Genomic DNA, 17,898 nt, shown 5'->3' with positions numbered 1-17,898 from the left:
TTGGGAATAACAGCCAAATATATTTAGGATTCCCAGAAAAAACAGGATACAAATAGTAAATAGGATCCAAATATCAGGAATACTGAACATTTATTGTATTCCAGATAAATGGATCAAAATACTACCCACTTTTTTTTTTTTTACTGCACACACCTAATCCAGAGGATCCTTGAAGATCCATGCTTTGGATCCATCTATTTGTGCTGTGGAAATACCCTGAAGTTGCAGATCCCTGATTTCTGTGGTTCAGTTTGTGGCTATGGATGCGATACATGATAATATAATTAGTTTTGGATGAATGCATATAAAATTCTTGAGGATCCATGTGTTGGATCCACGTCTTTCCTCTGTGGCAGTGGCACAAGGCAGTGAATGTCTGATTTTTGTGGTCCAGTCTGTAGCTATGGAAATGATGTTGAATTGTATGGTGAGTTTTGGGCGACCCCTTGTGAAAACCTCTAGGATCCATAAGGATCCGTACCTTGGAACCATGTATTTGCACCATGGCAGCCCCACACAGTGGTAGATGTAAGACTTTGGGGGTTCGGTCCGTGGTGATACACATGGGCCGTTTCCACACGGCTTACCTGTATGAAGCATGTCCCGGTAAATCGTGCAAAAAACGTGGAAGATCGCGTTTCCTCATGCGAGATTTATGCGACATTGTGTGACATCGTGCAAATCTCGCATGAGGAAATGCGATCTTCCACGGTTTTTGCGCGATTTACCGGGACATGCCGCATACAGGTAAGCCATGTGGAAACAGCCATGATATGTGATTATATGGTGACTTTTTGGTGACCTCATATAAAAATCCAGATGCGTGAGAATCCGTGTTTTCAAAACATGTTTTTGTGCAATGACAGTGCCAGGAAGCGGTGGGTTCGTGATTTTTGAGGTTCAATCTATGGCTATGGACCTGGCATGAGATTGCATGGTGAGTTTAGGGTGGCCCAATGTAAAAATCCAGAGGGTCTATGAGGATCTGTGCTTTCATACAGCATTTTTGCACTGTAGTGGCACCACAACGTGGTGAGTGCATAATTGTTTTGGTGTGTCTATAGACTAGGACATGATCTATAATCTGATAGTCTTTTTGTTTTGTTCCAATATAAAAATCATATGAATTCATAAGGATCCATTTAGAATCATCTGGATCCGAATTTTACCCAGTCCCAAATTTATGCTTGTAACTTTCAGAAATACAGACAGTACAATTTTACATTCTAAGTTATAAATTATCCATTTTATCATTTCCAAGAAGTTTATATTTGATAGTAAATTGTGTTGCATATATTTGATTTTTTGCTGTGGTTTCAAGATTTCTGGAAATTTTACATCTTTACTTGACACTGGCAAAAGGCCAGTTTGCAGCCAGTTTGATGTAAAAAAAAAAGGGGGGAGTACGTTTTTCTCCCTTCCCTTTTTCTTGTTTAGTTTGAGGTGCAAAGCGAAAAGTATTCAATTCAGCAGGTACTACGGAGCTCTTCTCCGACCAGCCCTGCCCGTCTACTAGTCAGCTGCGAGCTCCAGAGGCACCGGCAGCGCTAGTGGGGCTTCTCATCTCTCCCCCAGCCCTACCTCACAACCCCCTGGTCAGGGAGAGCCCCAGAGAGGCATGGGCCCTTCCCAGCCCTGCCGTACCTCCACCACAGCAAAAGCGAGCGATGTCAGGAGCACCCGCGGCGCCCTCCCCCCCCATGAGCTCTCGTCTCTCTCAGCCAGCAGCGATACAAGAAAAGGTGTCCTTCGTGTTTGGCACGATGAAGCCTTGTCAGCCGCCCTGGCTCGTTCTAGCAGAGTAACACAAAGCCTCTCACAACTACCCTTCACTTCAGGCCGCCCTTGTCCGCGGAGCATGACCCAGTCTTGGCAGGCAGGTGGCGGCGGTGGCAGGCACCGCCTCGCCGCGTCACTCCGCAGGGCCGGCGGTACCTGACCTGAGCAAGATGGCGGCACCCAGCGGGCTCTGAATGATGCGGCTGACTCGGAAGCGGCTCTGCTCTGCTCTGCTCGCTGCCTACTTGCTGTTCTCCCTCTATGCTGCTTACTGCGTGTTTCTGAAACCGCGCCGCGCTGCTGCTTCGCGGGCGAGCCAGAGGGAGAAGCTCGGGCGAGGTAACACTGCTGCGATTCGAAGCATCTTCTTGTCTCTCCCCCACTGGATTCCCTTCTGCCCATACACAGAAGCGCACGGCCGTCCCCGACTCCATTATATCGCGGGTTCCTGGGGGCGCCAGTGGTGGTTAGTTCGAGGTGTGGGCGCCAAAAGCGAATTGCTGTTGAGAATATCAGTGGAAAACTTTTTGGTATATTCACTGTAACATTCTAGCGTGTAATATTCTAGTTTATTATACAGTGATTGTTTGCTGATATTTAGCTGTTTGATTAATGCTGGTATTGTCAAGTGGCTGCTTTGAAATTTAGATGGCAAGAGAAAGGACTACTGCTGTTATCCAGAAAGAATACAATTCTATGAGAAGTCTGTGTATGTCCATTTCCTGCTACATCAAAACATTTTATTTGGTATTATTTTAGGGATGTACTAAAAAGAATGACAGGATTGCCCATTGAAAATAATGGGAGAGACTTGAATGCCCATTGGAAATAATGGGAATTTGGAATGCCCATTGACTTGCTTGGGCTCCACTGAAACACATTAGAGAAAAAAAAGTGCGAAGAAAACATGGAATGGATTTTGAAGGAAAGTCTCTGGGTCCAGATAGACTGTTCTGGGACTGGATTGACAGGCCCCTGAGTGCAATGACGGCCCCTGGGTGTGACAGAAGGGCTCTGGGACTGGAATGACAGGCCCCTGACTGGAATCATGGCCCCTGGGTATATCAGAAGGGCTCTGGGACTGGAATGACAGGCCCCTGATTGGAATCATGGCCCCTGGGTATATCAGAAGGGCTCTGGGACTGAAATGACAGGCCCCGAATTGGAATGACGGCCCCTGGGTGTGACAGAAGGGCTCAGGGACTGGAATGACAGATCCCTGACTGGAATGACGGCCCCTGGGTGTGAGAGAAGGGCTCAGGGACTGGAATGACAGGGCCCTAAGTGGAATGACTGCCCCTGGGTGTGACAGAAGGGGTCTCGGACTGGAATGACAGGCCCCTGACTGGAATGACAGCCCCTGGGTGAGACAGAAGGGCTCGGGGACTGGAATGACAGGCCCCTGACTGGAATGATGGCCCCTAGGTGTGCCAGAAAGGCTCTGGGACTGGATTGACAGGCCCCTGACTGGAATGACGGTCCCTGGGTGTGACAGAAGGGCTCAGGGACTGGAATAACAGGCCCCTGACTGGAATGACAGCTCTTGGGTGTGACAGAAGGGCTCTGGGACTGGATTGACAGGCCCCTGACTGGAATGACAGCCCCTAGTGTGCCAGACTATGTCTTGGGTCCTTACTAATGCTATGTCTTTAAACATGTATATGTTAGCCTTATGGTATTGTCAGGGAACCATTTGTAGAAAAATAACTGCAGAAACCCATTAGCATAACGAAGTAACATATGTCACACCCCTTGATCGGGCCAAAATGGCCAGGGTTAGGCCAGGATTCGGCTGCTGCCAGATGGGGAAGTGTTCCCCCACCTGGCAGTGGCCCGATGAGGGCCGTTTTGCCCACAATCCAGGCCAAAACTGGGCCAAAATGGGCATTTGGGGCATGCTTTGGCCTGGATCAGGCCCAAAATGGCCTGGATTGGATTGGTGCTGGGAGGGGAGGGGTCCCCCACCAGGCACTGACCCAATCCTGGCAGTTTTGGTCCTGACCCCGACCAAAAAGGGCCCCAAAGGGCCGGAAATTGCCATTTTGGCTCTGTTTGGTTCCGAATCACAGCCGAAACAGCCTGGACCAGAGCAGTGCTGGGAAGGAGAGGGTTCCTCCACCTGGCCCTGACCAGATCCCGGCAGTTCTGGCCCCGATCCTGGCAGAAAATAGCCCAAATGGCCAAAAGTGGCCATTTGGGGTTTTTTGGACCAGGATCGGGGCCAAAAAGGACAGAATCTGTTTGGAGCCAAGCGGGGGAACCCTCCCCTGCCCAGCACTGACCCAGTCCAGGCCCCCTTGGCCCCAATCCGGGGCCAAAACGAGCCCAAAACATCCAAAAATGGCCATTTGGGGCCCATTTTGGCCAGGACTGGGGCCGAAATGGCCAGGACCATGTCCATGCTGGGCATAGAAAACTTCCTCCACCTGGCAATGACCCGAGCCGAGCCGTTTCGGCCCCAATCTAGAATGTTTCGGCCCCAGTCCAGGCCAAACCGCCCCCAAATGGCCGACAATGACCATTTTGGGCCTGTTTTGGCCCAGATCAGGGCTGAAATGACTGGGACTGGGTCGGTGCTGGGCGGGGGAGGCTTCCCTTGCCTGGCACTGACCCAATCCAGGCTGATATGGGCCAAAAATGGCCATTTTGACCCCTTCCTTCCCAGATCGGGGCCGAAATGGCCGAGACCAGGTCGGTGCCAGGCAGGGGAGACTTCCCTCACCCGGCTCCGACCCAATCTTGGCCATTTCGGCCCTGATCCGGGCTGGAACGGACCCAATCCAGGCCAAAACTGCCCCAAATGGGTGACAATGGCCATTTGGGGCCCGTTTCAGCCCGTTTTGGGACCAAAACAGCCCAGACTGGGTCGGTGCTGGGCAGGGGATGCTTCCTCCACCTTGCACCGACCCGATCAGGGCTGTTTTGGCCCCGATTGTGGCCGTTTTGGCCCCAATTGAGGCCTAAATGGCCCAAAATCTTTTTAAGTCAGATGGGCAAGGTCACCTGACTTGTGGGAACTACCGGAATGCCGTTCTGGTGCATTCTCCCTCTAAATAAGCCCTGGGTATTGTATCAAAATGTACTTACTTTATACTGATTGTATTAACCTCATACTGTATAATCCACCTTGAGTCTCAGTGAGACTGGAATGTCAAGCAAGAGACCATTATTCCACTCAGGGGCATGTCATTCCAGTCCCAGAATAATTCTACAATATTTAGAGATTCTCAGTCCTTGCAAGAATGAGTCATTTAGGTCCCAGAAAGCTTCCACTACACCCAGAGGCTTTCATTGCACTCATGGGCGTGTCATTCCAGTTCCAGAGACCTTCTGTCACAAACAGGGGCCGTTAATCCAGTCAGGGGGCCATCATTCCAGTCCCAGAGCCCTTCTCTCACACCTAGGGGTCATTATTCCAGTCAGGGTCCTGTCATTCCCATCCCAGAGTCCTTCTGTCACACCCAGTGGCCGTCATTCCAGTCAGGGTCCTGTCATTCCAGTCCCAGAGCCCTTCTGTCACACCCAGGGGCCGTCATTCCAGTCAGGGGCCTGTAATTCCAGCCCCCGAGCCCTTCTCTCACTCCCAGGGGCCGTCATTTCAGTTACGGTCCTGTCATTCCAGTCCTAGAGCCTGTCTGTCACACCCAGGGGCTGTCATTCCAGTCCAAGACCCCTTCTGTCACTCCCAGGGGCCATCATTCCAGTCAGGGGCCTGTCATTCCAGTCCTAGAGCCTGTCTGTCACACCTAGGGGCCGTCATTCCAATCAGGGGACTGTAATTCCAGTCCCAGAGCCCTTCTGTCACACCCAGGGGCAGTCATTCCACTTAGGGTGCTGTCATTCCAGTCCCTGAGCCCTTCTCTCACTCCCAGGGGCTGTCATTCCACTCAGGGGCCTGTCATTCCAGTCCCAGAGCCTTTCTGGCACACCTAGGGGCCGTCATTCCAGTCAGCGGCCTGTGATTCCAGTCCCCGAGCCCTTCTGTCTCACCCTGGGGCCGTCATTCCAGTAAGGGGCCTGTCATTCCAGTCCCTGAGCCCTTCTGTCACACCCAGGGACTGTCATTCCAGTCAGGGGCCTGTCATTCCAGTCCCAGAGCCTTTCTGGCACACCTAGGGGCCATCATTCCAGTCAGGGGCCTGTCATTCCAGTCCCCGAGCCCTTCTGTCACACCCTGGGGCCGTCATTCCAGCCAGGGGCCTGTCATTCCAGTCCCTGAGCCCTTCTGTCACACCCAGGGACCGTCATTCCAGTCAGGGGCCTGTCATTCCAGTCCCTGAGCCCTTCTGTCACACATAGGGGTCGTCATTCCAGTCAGGATCCTGTCATTCCAGTCCCAGAGCCCTTCTGTCACACCCAGGGGCCGCCATTGCACTCAGGGGCCTGTCAATCCAGTCCCAGAACAGTCTATCTGGGCCCAGAGACTTTCCTTCAAAATCCATTCCACGTTTTCTTTGTACCTTTTTTTTGCTCTAATATGTTTCAATGGAGCCCATGCAAGTCAATGGGCATTCCAGGTTCCCATTATTTCCAATGGGCATTCAAGTCTCTCCCATTATTTTCAATGGGCAATCCTGTCATTCGTTTTAGTACATCCCATTTTATAATCAAGATAAAACCTCTTGGCTTTATCCCATTTGCTGTCATTCTTGTGTGAGGTGGGTGTGCAGCATCCAAATCTCTGGAAGTCAAAATAAAGGAAATATTTCTATAAATGAAAAAGACACCCAGGATATGTAGGGGAATCATGTTTAATAATAATCCTCCAGCCAACCACTGGCTCCTTCAAAGGATGGTGGGTAAATTTAGATGAAAGTCTAAAGCATATCTGAAGGTAATGCAGCCTATGTTTTCTGAATTACATAACCATGCACATAAGACTGGGATGTGCATCTGAGATTTCCAGATGGGCAGCTAATCATATTAGTCTGTGTTAATCTGGAGCAGCAAAATAAACCAGGAATCTAGTGGCACTTTAAAGGCTAACAAAATTTCTTCCAGCCTGATTTCTTAGCATAATCTGTGTGTATTCATTTTAAAAGCAGAGCAATGTTTTTGCATCTGCACTTGGATGGACACTTGAATATTCATCTGATTTAGGTTAATGGCCTCTGGATATGCAGAAAGCTGCTTCTCTACACAAAAATTACTAATTGTATTAGACAAGAAAATTTAAGGCAGGAAAACAAAATTTGGAATAATAATGCTCTGATTTTACAGGTTTCCAGTTTCTTACAAGCAATAGAATAATACTAGAAAGCCAATGTTTCTATAAACATGCTTTAAAAGCTTGAAAACATTTTTTGCCAGCAGGCAAAGTAAGCAAGTTATAGCCCAAACAAAGTGATATGTGAAAGGGCGAAACACATTCTGAAACCATAATAGCGTCTTTTTTTAAAAAAATTAAAAATCAGTATTGGCAGAGATTTTTGTATGACAGGATAATGTTCCAAGCAGGGTTTTAATCTTATACACAATTTGCAGCATTTTTCACTTCTCTGCCATATTTTGAGTATAAGGTGAGGCAAAAGAGAAGCCATGTTTTATGTGCTTACCAAATTAGCATTATGAACTGGGTAATTTTGGTACCATTGGAAATGGCCACATTTCAGCTGCTGTCAACATGTGTTGGAACCACCCCAATCATTTTCCAACAATGTGAAGTAAACAGGGGCAAGAGGCTGTAGATAAGAAGAGAGAGGATAAGATGGAAAGTCTGGGGAGGGGAACAGATTGCTGAAGAAACACTTTACAGAGAACCATGATTGACCCTGACTTCTTTGTATGTGTTTAAAAAAGCAATAGTCCTAATACTCTGTAATATGAAATGTTTAGGGTTCATACTTTACAGAAATCTATGCAAAGTAAGCCATGTCTTTTATATTTAGAGCATTTTACTTTGGAAATGGAAGAATGGAACCCTTGGGAAGTTGATGAGCAAAATAGTTTACAACAGAACTCTGCAAGTAGTCTGCAACTTTTAAAAGAGAAGAAACTACCGCAGGAACAAACAGATCTCAGAGTACAAATCTGGGGAAAAGCTGCTATTGGTATGTATTTGTAATCGATAATGTGAATGTTCTTTCTAAATATGTTTGCTTATGCTTTCAGCTAAAACATGCTTACTCTCAAGGTGCTTACATAGAATTTCTTCCTAATAAGTATGTTTGGAATTTAGCATCTTGAGATGTGATCCTAAGCGCAGTTACTTAGAAGGATATCCTGCTAACATCCATTGCGATCCAGTTGTTAATTATCACTTTCTCTTGTGCAATATGGTATGTTATACATGTTTAAAATTTAATTATATTGGAAACCATATGTCGAAATGCTGCTGTATCTGTTATTATGAATCTAACTTATATGAGTTAAAGCTACATATAAAAAAACAAGGGATTTAAATTGTATGAAATTGTTGTCTTCGTCTGGTAATGTGTTAGTATCCGCTTTTGTTTTAAACTGATGACTGGATCTTTTCAGGAAAATTTTGCTCCCTGCTTTATGCTGTTTCATGTTGTATATATTTCAAGTATGCAATTCAGGTATGTATTTCAAACTCCTCAGAAAGAAAATGCCACTTGGGGAGATGGATAGGGAAGAGGCTAAATACATCTTCCACTTCTCCTTTCTCTCAGTTGCTCCAACTTTTCCTGTTCTAAAATAACAACAACATTTGATTTATAGACCTTCCTTTAGGACAAATCAGTGCCACATTTGAAACAGTTTACAAAGTGTGTTATCACCCTGGGAGGTGGGTGGGGCTGAGAGAAGCTGTGACTGAACCAAGGTCATCCAGCTGGCTTCAAGCGGAGGAGTGGGGAATCAAACCCAGTTCTCCAGGTTAGAGTCCTGCTGCTCTTAACCACTGACCAAACTGACTTAACCACCAAACTGACTGTCAGGCAGCATTACACGTTTGCATGTAATGTAACATTTGCCGTGCTATTTGTACATTATTCAAAGGAAATCAACTTTATTTATATCGTGCCAGCATTCCAGAGATCTATGTAATTTCCCTACATTTCTAGCATAGTATCTAAAAATTGAAAGCAAATGTTTTAGAGAGTTGCTTCCTAGAAAAAAGTAGTATTCATCCATCTGACATTTTAGGAATAGTAGAATGCACCTTACCATATAATCTCAAACAACTAACAGTGCAATCCTAAAAAGAGTTACCCCAGTCTAAGCCCATTGAAATCGATGTGCTTAGACTGGGGTAACTCTTCTTAGGATTGCACTGTAACTCTTCTATGCCATCTTCAGTACAACTTATTTTCCTGAGAATAAAAGACTTTCTTGTTCTGAAATAATTTTTCTACATGTATGTTGTTATTGTGGCTAGACTTGAATCTTGTGAAGGAGAAAGAATAGGTATGCCTGTGAATGTGACAGGTTTGTTCTTTTGTAAGAGAATTACAGAAAGCATTTCATTCAGCCTTGTAAATACACGACTGAATATTTTGAGTCATGAAATAGGGTGAAATGGACTTTCCAGCTGGTCCACCCTGTTGGCTTGTGATAACTCTGTTTGGGCGCATTGCTGTATGCAAGATACAGCCCAGCTAGCCACCCCTCAGACGTTTTCTTGATGCTGAGAAATGCCTGAAGGCATCAGGGTCCTTAGTGGCCCCCAGGATTCTGTCCCTTCAGCACTGGAAGGGTTTGGGTTGTGGCCCACCTTATAAATGGCATGCAGGTTCTAAGCACTGTGTTAAGCATGATGTGTGCAGCCTTCTGAGCAAGGCATAAGTTTAATATGATGTGCCTGAAAGTTGGGTTGCACCTTTTCTTGCTCAAGAAAGGTCTCAGCACAAGCTTAGTGCAGCAGTTGAGATTTGTGTGCCAGTCCAGCCCACATCCATCCTGATACTGCCCTGTGATAATGCAGAGGCTTCTAGGTGGTCTCTTCGTTCACTACTGGGTGAGGTAGCTGTGAACTGAGGAGAAAAGCCTGAGACAAACCAAGGCAATTCTGCTGACAGGTTTCCTGTCCAGTTGTCAATCACTCCTCTTAGAGCTAAAGGGGAGGATGCCTCAGAGGCTTCTGTGTTATTTCTGAAGTCTTCGGGGTGACTTCTTCTTTAGGTCTAAGATTTTTCATCCCAGACCTGTAGTGGGAAGAGGCAGCAGTAATGTCCATTGTCTGAGTGGCTTTGCTGAGAAGTAGCTGCCCCCCTGGCTGAAGGAGGTGTTCTGCATTGCCAGTTTGTGCAACCTTCTATATTCCTGGATTCAGGTTGCTTTAGTCGGCTTTACCTTTTCACAGACTTTTTTGTTGACGTGAAAATTATGTTATGAAGGAATCGCTATGTGTACCTAATTATTAAATTGTCTGTGATGTTTTCATAGGCCTTTACTTGTGGCAGCATATATTTGAAGGTCTGCTTGAGCCTGCAGATGTGTCTGCCCAGTGGAGAGAAGGAAGCCTAAAAGCAGGAAAATCATTCTTCAGGTACCAGCAGTATGACACCGCTTGTCAGCTTAGATCATAGTACCTTACAGCCTTCTGAATGTTAATTCTGTGCATCGATGGATAGAATTTACAAACAGAATTTTCATTTAATAGCAGATATGGTAAATAAGACTCTTTATTGTTCACCTTGTCCAGTCCTGCAGGATCTTTCCTGCTGATAATGGGAAGAGCAGATGTTTTATTGAAAGTATGCCGCATTCTAAATAGCATAGTATTAGGAAGGAGAGCAAGAGAGGAATTGCAGTGGAAAGAATAGTGCTGTGGACATTTAGGGTTGGTTCATGTTGAGAAGATCCACACATGCAAGAAGGGAGACAATTTCAGGCAATTCCTCTCAGAATGTTTGGCTTGCAGTATTGTGGGGTTAGTGCTCAGGCAGTATTTGGTACATATCCACTCCCCGACTGTGCATTTATTGACTGCACAGCAAATTTTAGGATTAGGCCATTAAGAATTGACATTGGCAGACTACATTTCTGTAGGAGAAATTATATTATGTTTTTGTGTTTCAGAGAACAAGAAATAGCACACACACCCTGAACACAAGTGAAAGAACAGTCAAACAATGGCAGCATTTATATGAAATGTCTATCTCTTCTATTCTGTCCTGTTGTATTTTTATAACGGTGCTTATGTTTTTCACAGCTTCATCACAGGTCCATCTGTAGTCCCCGGGTACTTCTCAGTAGAATCTGCCAATGTGGTTCTTGTGCTGAACGGCAGAGAGGAAGGGAAGATCTCTTACGCCACTCAGTGGCTGCATTATGTACAGACATTAGTACAAACTCGCAAGCTGCAGCATGTTGCTGTTGTTTTGCTTGGAAACGAACAGTGTAGAAACGAATGGATTTACCCTTACTTAAAAAACTATGGAGGATTTGTGGAATTACTTTTCTTAATATATGACAGTCCCATGGTGAATGAAGAAGATATTTTCCAGTGGCCTTTGGGAGTAGCTACGTAAGTGTTTTACAATTAAGGAAATGTTTTTAAAAGTAATGTATTACATTTATATATTGCTTTTTTGCCAACTTGTATATGACCTATTTGTTGTGTCTGTTTATTCAGAGATTCAATTAAGATGGAATGTAGTTGGAAAGCTTTGTGCAATTTCTACTTTATTAAAACACATATCAAACGGTACTATACTGCCGGTTTTCTCTATAGCTTCTGTGGCAGAGTAGGGATTTGAACCGTGGGTTTCCTAGTTCCTAGTCTGACACTCTAGCCCAGGAATCTCCAATCTTTTTGAGCCTTTGAAATTCTGACACAGAGTGGTGGGCACAACCACAAAATGACTGCCACAGGAGGCAGAGCCAACCATAAAACGTCAGAGATTGAGGTTGTTCATAACTGATAGTAACTGTTCAACATTTCAGGCAGCAGTTTTGTTTACCAGAATGCCTTTTAAAATGAATATATTGTTTAAAAAATTTTTTTTGCATATGCATAGGTTACCTTCAGAGACACAGCAAGGTTCCTTATGCTGTGAGGGCAGCTGCCGCTAAAGCTACTTTTAAAAAATCTGCACAGCCAGTCTGAAGCACTTCCCCACCCACTTTCTAAAAACAGTTGGCAGGTACCAGGAAAGCTGTTGGCGGGTGCCATGATACCCATGGGAGCCACAATCCACAGTGTCTCTTTTTTACTTGGATGGTTGGTTGTATTATATGCCATAGTAATAGATGTAACAGTTTATGCTGTACTACTGGATATCAAACAGATGAAGGTGACATGGGTGCTGCTTAATTCTTACTATCTTATAAAAAATATAAGACATACTGAAACACCATTTTGTTTTTTAAAGGATCAAAAAAATAATTGGGAGAGAAGGAGGCATGGTATAGCCTGATCTTGTTGGATCTCAGAAGCTAAACAGGGCCAGTACTTGGATGGGAGACCACCAAGGAAGACTCTGCAAACCACCTCTGCTTCTCACTCGCCTTGAAAGCCTCCTTGCTGGCGCCACCATAAGTCAAGTGCAACTTGAGTGCACTTTACACACACACAAGAAAGAATTACAGTTAAATTTGATCAGGTCGCCACATCCTTTAAACAGGCACGCTTACAGACAACTGCAAAGAAATGAAAGCTAAAATCATTTCACCCAGCTGCATAAGATTACAAGAAAATGAATGTGGATGAGTAATGGGATTTGCAAAAAGTTACAGTGGGAAAATGTAGAGAATGGTAGAAACAGGTGGGAAGAGGCAAGCAACTAACTGTGCAGTTCTAAATAGAAGTCCATCCTCCTAGGCCCACTGACTTCAATACGTTTAGAGGTGTGTAACCTTGCTTAGGGTTTCACTGTAAATTGAGTCTAGCACATTGTAACCTTATAGCCCCAAATTAGAATATTCACTGTATATTTTTACATTCTGTTTTTTTTTATAATTACAGTTACAGAAATTTTCCTGTAGTTGAACCAAGCTGGTCAATGCTTCACACTCCACGCTTGTACCTGTGTAATTTTTTAGGAACAGTTTATAAAAACTCATCAAGAGAGACCCTAATGGAAGTACTGAGGCAAAATGAGCTTGATAAGGTCTGTTGGATTTCCACCAGAGAAGAGTAAGTAGTATAGTTTGTAACAAAAAAGTCTACTGTTGAAAATATTTTTATTTACAAAGTTTATACACAGTTTTTCCAGGAGGTAGCAGAACCCTGGGTGGCTTACACTAATGATAATTAAACTGATCAATTAAAAACACAACAATATAAACAAACAGCAACACCAAAGTCAATTTTAACATTGCACTGATTTCAAAATAACCAAAAAGAAGTAAAAACAGATCCAATAAAAATCTTGCCTGTTCACAATAATAGGGAAGAGTCTTTTTCTCATGCATACTTTTCTTGTCTCCATGAAAATGAGCATGAAGAGAGGGGCTCCAGTAAAAGCTGAATGATCATAGCCAGGTATGGGACAGATGTAGTCTTTCAAGTAGGAATTGTAAGAGTTGCTACTGGCACTTGGAATTGTGTCCAGAAACAAATTGTAAGCCAGTGAAGCCGATGCAATACTGAGGTTGTATGTACTCTATATTGTGTCTTCTTTGTGGCCTGGATCAGCGTTATGATTATCTACATATTTTATGTTTATTGTGAATCAGTAAGAAGTATGAGTAGAGATGGGCACGAACTGAAATATGAACCAAAGTTCAGCATGAACCACGCTGGTTCATGGTTCACAAATTGGCGGTTTGTCAAAACCCATTTCTGACAAACTGCCACGAACTTTAGGGCAGTACGTTTGGTTCATTTTTCAGTTCATCACTACAGACAGCTTGGCGCCGATCAATTTCCTAGGCAACGGAGGATGGGCTTTCTGCAAACCTTCTGCTGACCTGGAAGTGGTGATTTGCTGACCCAGAAGTGACGTTTTCATGAACCAAATGAACTGGTTCATGAAAGTTCGTGGTTCGTGAAATGTGACAAACCACGAACCTCATGGTTCTTTTTTTCCCCTGGTTCGTGCCCATCTCTAAGTGTGAGCACACAAACAATGGAAAAATAGTTGAGGATGAGAGCAGTGCTTTTCATAGCATGTTTTTAGACACTGGCACCTTAGCATACTCTGTGAGCACTCTAATACCCAGATGAAGCTTTCAGCATTGCTCTTACCTTCAGGGGCACTTTACCAGATTCAGCCAATATTAGAACCTATAGAGAGTCTCTTTTGAACAACAAAACTCTGTATGGGAGTTTCCTAGTGAATCTCCTGGATTGGGTTGATCATACATCTTTAAATGTCATACACTGAGAAGAATATTCAGCCTACAAATGCATATATGTTTAACCTGTTTCATGTCTAACATTATATTTCCTGTGGCTATTATCGTTAAGACTGAGCTCCAAAATTATTTATTGTTTTATGCTAGAGAACGGAGTCCATTTTGGTACTATTCTCTATTAGCCTGTAGCAGATGCTTTTCTAAGCCTTTTTTTTTTACCTTGATGGGATTAGACAGTAACCTTGTGAAAAGGTTTTCTTGCTGCTTGTAATTCCCTTTTAGAAAACCCTACAGGCATCCCATCTGCCTCTGTACTTTCTCTCTTCAGGAAATAACTTGGCCTATTTCACTGATTGTGCTCTTGAATCTCTTATTTTAAACAAAATCAATTTTTAAAAAATTACAGAAATTAATCATAAAGTGATTAACTGCAGAAGAAAAGTGGCTTGATACTGCAAAGAAAACTGCTCATGGCTTTCATATAATGTACATTTGTACAATTATTAAGAAGAGGGGCAATTATTACTATAGAAAAAATGTGGCTGCTGGTAGCATCTGCAAAGAAATTATTTTCTTGGCAAGTAAAGTTTGAAATGGTAAATATAAACTTTGTTTTTGCATCCTAAAAATGCTAAATGGTGCTTAATTTAAAAAGCAGTGACCTAAATAATGAGATAACATAGAAGGTCTGTATTTTTTCCAACTTTTCTAAAATTAGTTAGAGTGACTTTCTGCTTTCATTTTAGATCATCCCCTGAAAAGTAAAAGTTGAAAATGTGTTAAACAGAGAACATTCTGTAAGCAATTTGGAATTCTGTTCGAAAAATCTCCAGCTCCAAAACATATAAGAAAAAGATGATGATAATACTATTATTTAGAAGATAGCTTCTAAAAACTAGTTTCAGGAAATAAAAAGATAAAGTATAAAATCAAATCTAAAAACTACCACTGTCTATTCTAATATGTAGGCAGCAACCAACATAATTAAATACCAGAGGTTTTCAGAATTGAATGAGTGAGTCTGTAAAGTCACCTTAGAAGCAATCAAGAAATAGTTCACGAGGAACTAAAGGCACTTGATTTCATAACCAAAGGGTTGTAATGGAAAAGGCCCATTCATAGGTGACCAGTGGCCACCATTCTAGTACAGAGCAACAACAAATTATATGGGATAAAATTCAGCAAGCAAACGGAACATGCGGTAGAAGAACAGATATCTTGAGCCAAGACCATAAATCAAATACATGCACAGTTTGACATCATGTGCATTCAGACTGAATGAAATGTCTTTATCTTGTGGTGTGCTTCTCTGTAAATATTTGGAAATTTGAGATATTCATTACTGAAATCCAAAGCAGTGTTAGTAATTGTCTTATGTTTGAATCCTGAGAGTAATATGGATCTTTTGCTGTATTAATCATTTGCCTTTGAAGAAAAGTACATTTTAAGTCCCGTCTTCTGTTTCTAGGTGGTGGCCTCAAGAAACCAATGAAAGCCTTCAGAACTATCAAGACGCATTGCTCCAGAGTGATCTCACGTTATGCCCTTTGGGTGTAAACACAGAATGTTATAGAATTTATGAGGCTTGTTCATTTGGTTCTGTTCCTGTTGTAGAAGATGTAATGACCCCAGGAAATTGTGGAAATTCATCTATGTACTACAATGCTCCATTGCAATTATTAAAGACCATGGGAGCTCCCTTTATCTTTATTAAAAACTGGAGAGAGCTTCCTGCTGTTTTAGAAAAAGAGCAACGCATGACTTTGCAACAAAAGATTCAAAGAAGAAAAAAGCTCATGGAATGGTATCGGTATTTCAAAGAACAAATGAGACAAAAATTTATTAGTACATTGGAAAATTCATTTTTACCCAAAGATAAAGGCGGTTAATTATAATTTTTATGACTTTTCAATGAGTTTGTGCCAGCTAAAAAAAACAAAACAGATAATTAGAAAACAGTTTCTTCTCAGCAGTTTTTGTAACTGCAGGGATGTTCATAAGTGTGAAAACAGATGTGCCTGAATTGCTGGAACGCCGTGAGAGTGCCAGCTTCCTCTGCCCCATTGTGAAACACCTGTTTACGGATACACTTTCAGGAAATATTACCTTTTCCTATATTTTTATTTACTATTTTGTGGTGGAGAGGGATATTTTACCCTATAAATCTAGTACCATTTAAATAGCAGTTAATGATGGTGTTTATCCCATGCTAAAAACGAGGTCAAACACAATAATCTTAAACTGAATTGAGGCAATTTTAGAAGGTCAGGTACTGCTGAGGAATACTTAAGTGTAACTTAGATTTCTTCCATGATATTTCAGTACCTGAGGCAAATGATGGAACAGTTGAATTGTTTTTCTTAGTAAGGAAGTATTTCAGTATACCTTTCAGTATTTCAAGTATACCCTGAGATATCTGGGTGTTACATTCCATCTCTAAAACTGCATATTTATTTGGAGAAGTAAGGTTTGAAAGGTCACTTACTGTCTCAGTCCATGAGAAGAGATCGTCCAAACAAAATTGTTTGGCTGATTTAGTTGGAGAGCAGGGGTCTGAGAGCACTCTTTGGCGTTTTTTCCTCCCCATGGGAGTTTACACTCTTTTTTCGGATTCCAAGGATGTCTTTCTGAGCAGAGCTGTAAAACTTCTTCTCAGGACCTTCAGGCCAGCTGTGCTTATCAAATCTCGGTTCTCAAGGTAGAGTAAATAGTGTGACCACAGCAAAGGCAGGATCCATTTTAGACCTCCATCTTGGTTCCGGGATCAGTTTCTCTTTGCATGTCACGTTACTCAACAAAAGGCAGCCATGAGTTCTACACCTAAGTTCTTCATTCTAATGTGAAGCTTAAAGATGCCTCCAGTATCATCAGATCATTAAGGCATCCTAGTAATTAGCATGCATCTAGCTAAATTAAAGGTCTGGTCACAATAATATTTCCCAAAGAAAAATCTCCTCACCTCATATCGTACTACTATTTGGAATTGCTTACAAAAACTCTCCTGTTTAGCCCCTGAGTGATTCTGCATATGTTGGATAATGCACTTCCAATCCTCTTTATAGATCATTCGGAACGGATTTTTTTGTGTGCGGAACAAAAAATCCACCTCAAACAATTGATAAAGTGCATTGAAAGTGCATTATCCAACGTGTGCGGAATCAGCCTAAGGCTGCTTCCACACACGTTGGATAATCCACTTTCAATACGCTTTAGTGAACATTTATAACTGATTTTCCATGTGTGGAACAAAAAATCCACTTCTAAAGGATAACTAAAGTGCATTGAAAGTGCATTATTCAATGTGTGTGGAAACGGCCTAAGACTGCCCCCAAGAATAGCTTCTCCTCGCCTGGATACTTCCCCTTCTTACCTTATGTAGAAGTTTTCCTAGGACCATGAATTGCTTATCCCTCCCCTTTGTCCAAACAGGTTGTACACATGAAGTCCCACTCCTGCCTTTTTTCCTCTTTCTATGCCTGGAAAGAAAATATTTTGGTTGGGTTCTTCTGCCTGTCTGTAACTGCAGCTAAATTGGTTGGTTGTTGTGGGTTTTCCGGGCTGTATTGCCGTGGTCTTGGCATTGTAGTTCCTGACGTTTCGCCAGCAGCTGTGGCTGGCATCTTCAGAGGTGTAGCACCAAAAGACAGAGATCTCTCAGTGTCACAGTGTGGAAAAGATGTAGGTCATTTGTATCTACTCAGGAGGGGTGGGGTTGAGCTGAGTCATCCTGTAAGAGTTTCCCAGGGTGTGGAATGCTAATGGCGGGAGGCTTCACTGTATCCTGAGGAGGTTCTTTAGCATATGGATTGGTACTTGATGTGCTAATCTTCTCTGCAGGGCTATTGTCAAGGATAGAATGTTTTGTTAGCCTGGTGTTTTTCAGAACTGGCAACCATGCTCGGTTCATTCTTA

At 43.1% G+C, this 17,898-nt stretch overlaps 1 protein-coding gene across 1 annotated transcript; it reads left to right on the top strand.

Annotated features, from left to right (window-relative positions):
• Window positions 1–1,958: 1,958 nt before the first annotated feature.
• On the top strand, window positions 1,959–17,101 carry RXYLT1 (ribitol xylosyltransferase 1). Its single transcript, XM_054988964.1, has 6 exons — window positions 1,959–2,118; window positions 7,668–7,829; window positions 10,129–10,231; window positions 10,898–11,212; window positions 12,653–12,823; window positions 15,455–17,101. The coding sequence occupies exons 1-6, from the start codon at window positions 1,974–1,976 to the stop codon at window positions 15,873–15,875; spliced, it is 1,317 nt and encodes a 438-aa protein (XP_054844939.1). The 5' UTR covers window positions 1,959–1,973; the 3' UTR covers window positions 15,876–17,101.
• Window positions 17,102–17,898: the final 797 nt, after the last annotated feature.

Source organism: Eublepharis macularius, chromosome 9, assembly GCF_028583425.1.
Source record: "Eublepharis macularius isolate TG4126 chromosome 9, MPM_Emac_v1.0, whole genome shotgun sequence".
In the NCBI taxonomy this organism is placed as follows: domain Eukaryota; kingdom Metazoa; phylum Chordata; class Lepidosauria; order Squamata; family Eublepharidae; genus Eublepharis; species Eublepharis macularius.
This window is presented reverse-complemented; position numbering and strand designations above follow the sequence as displayed.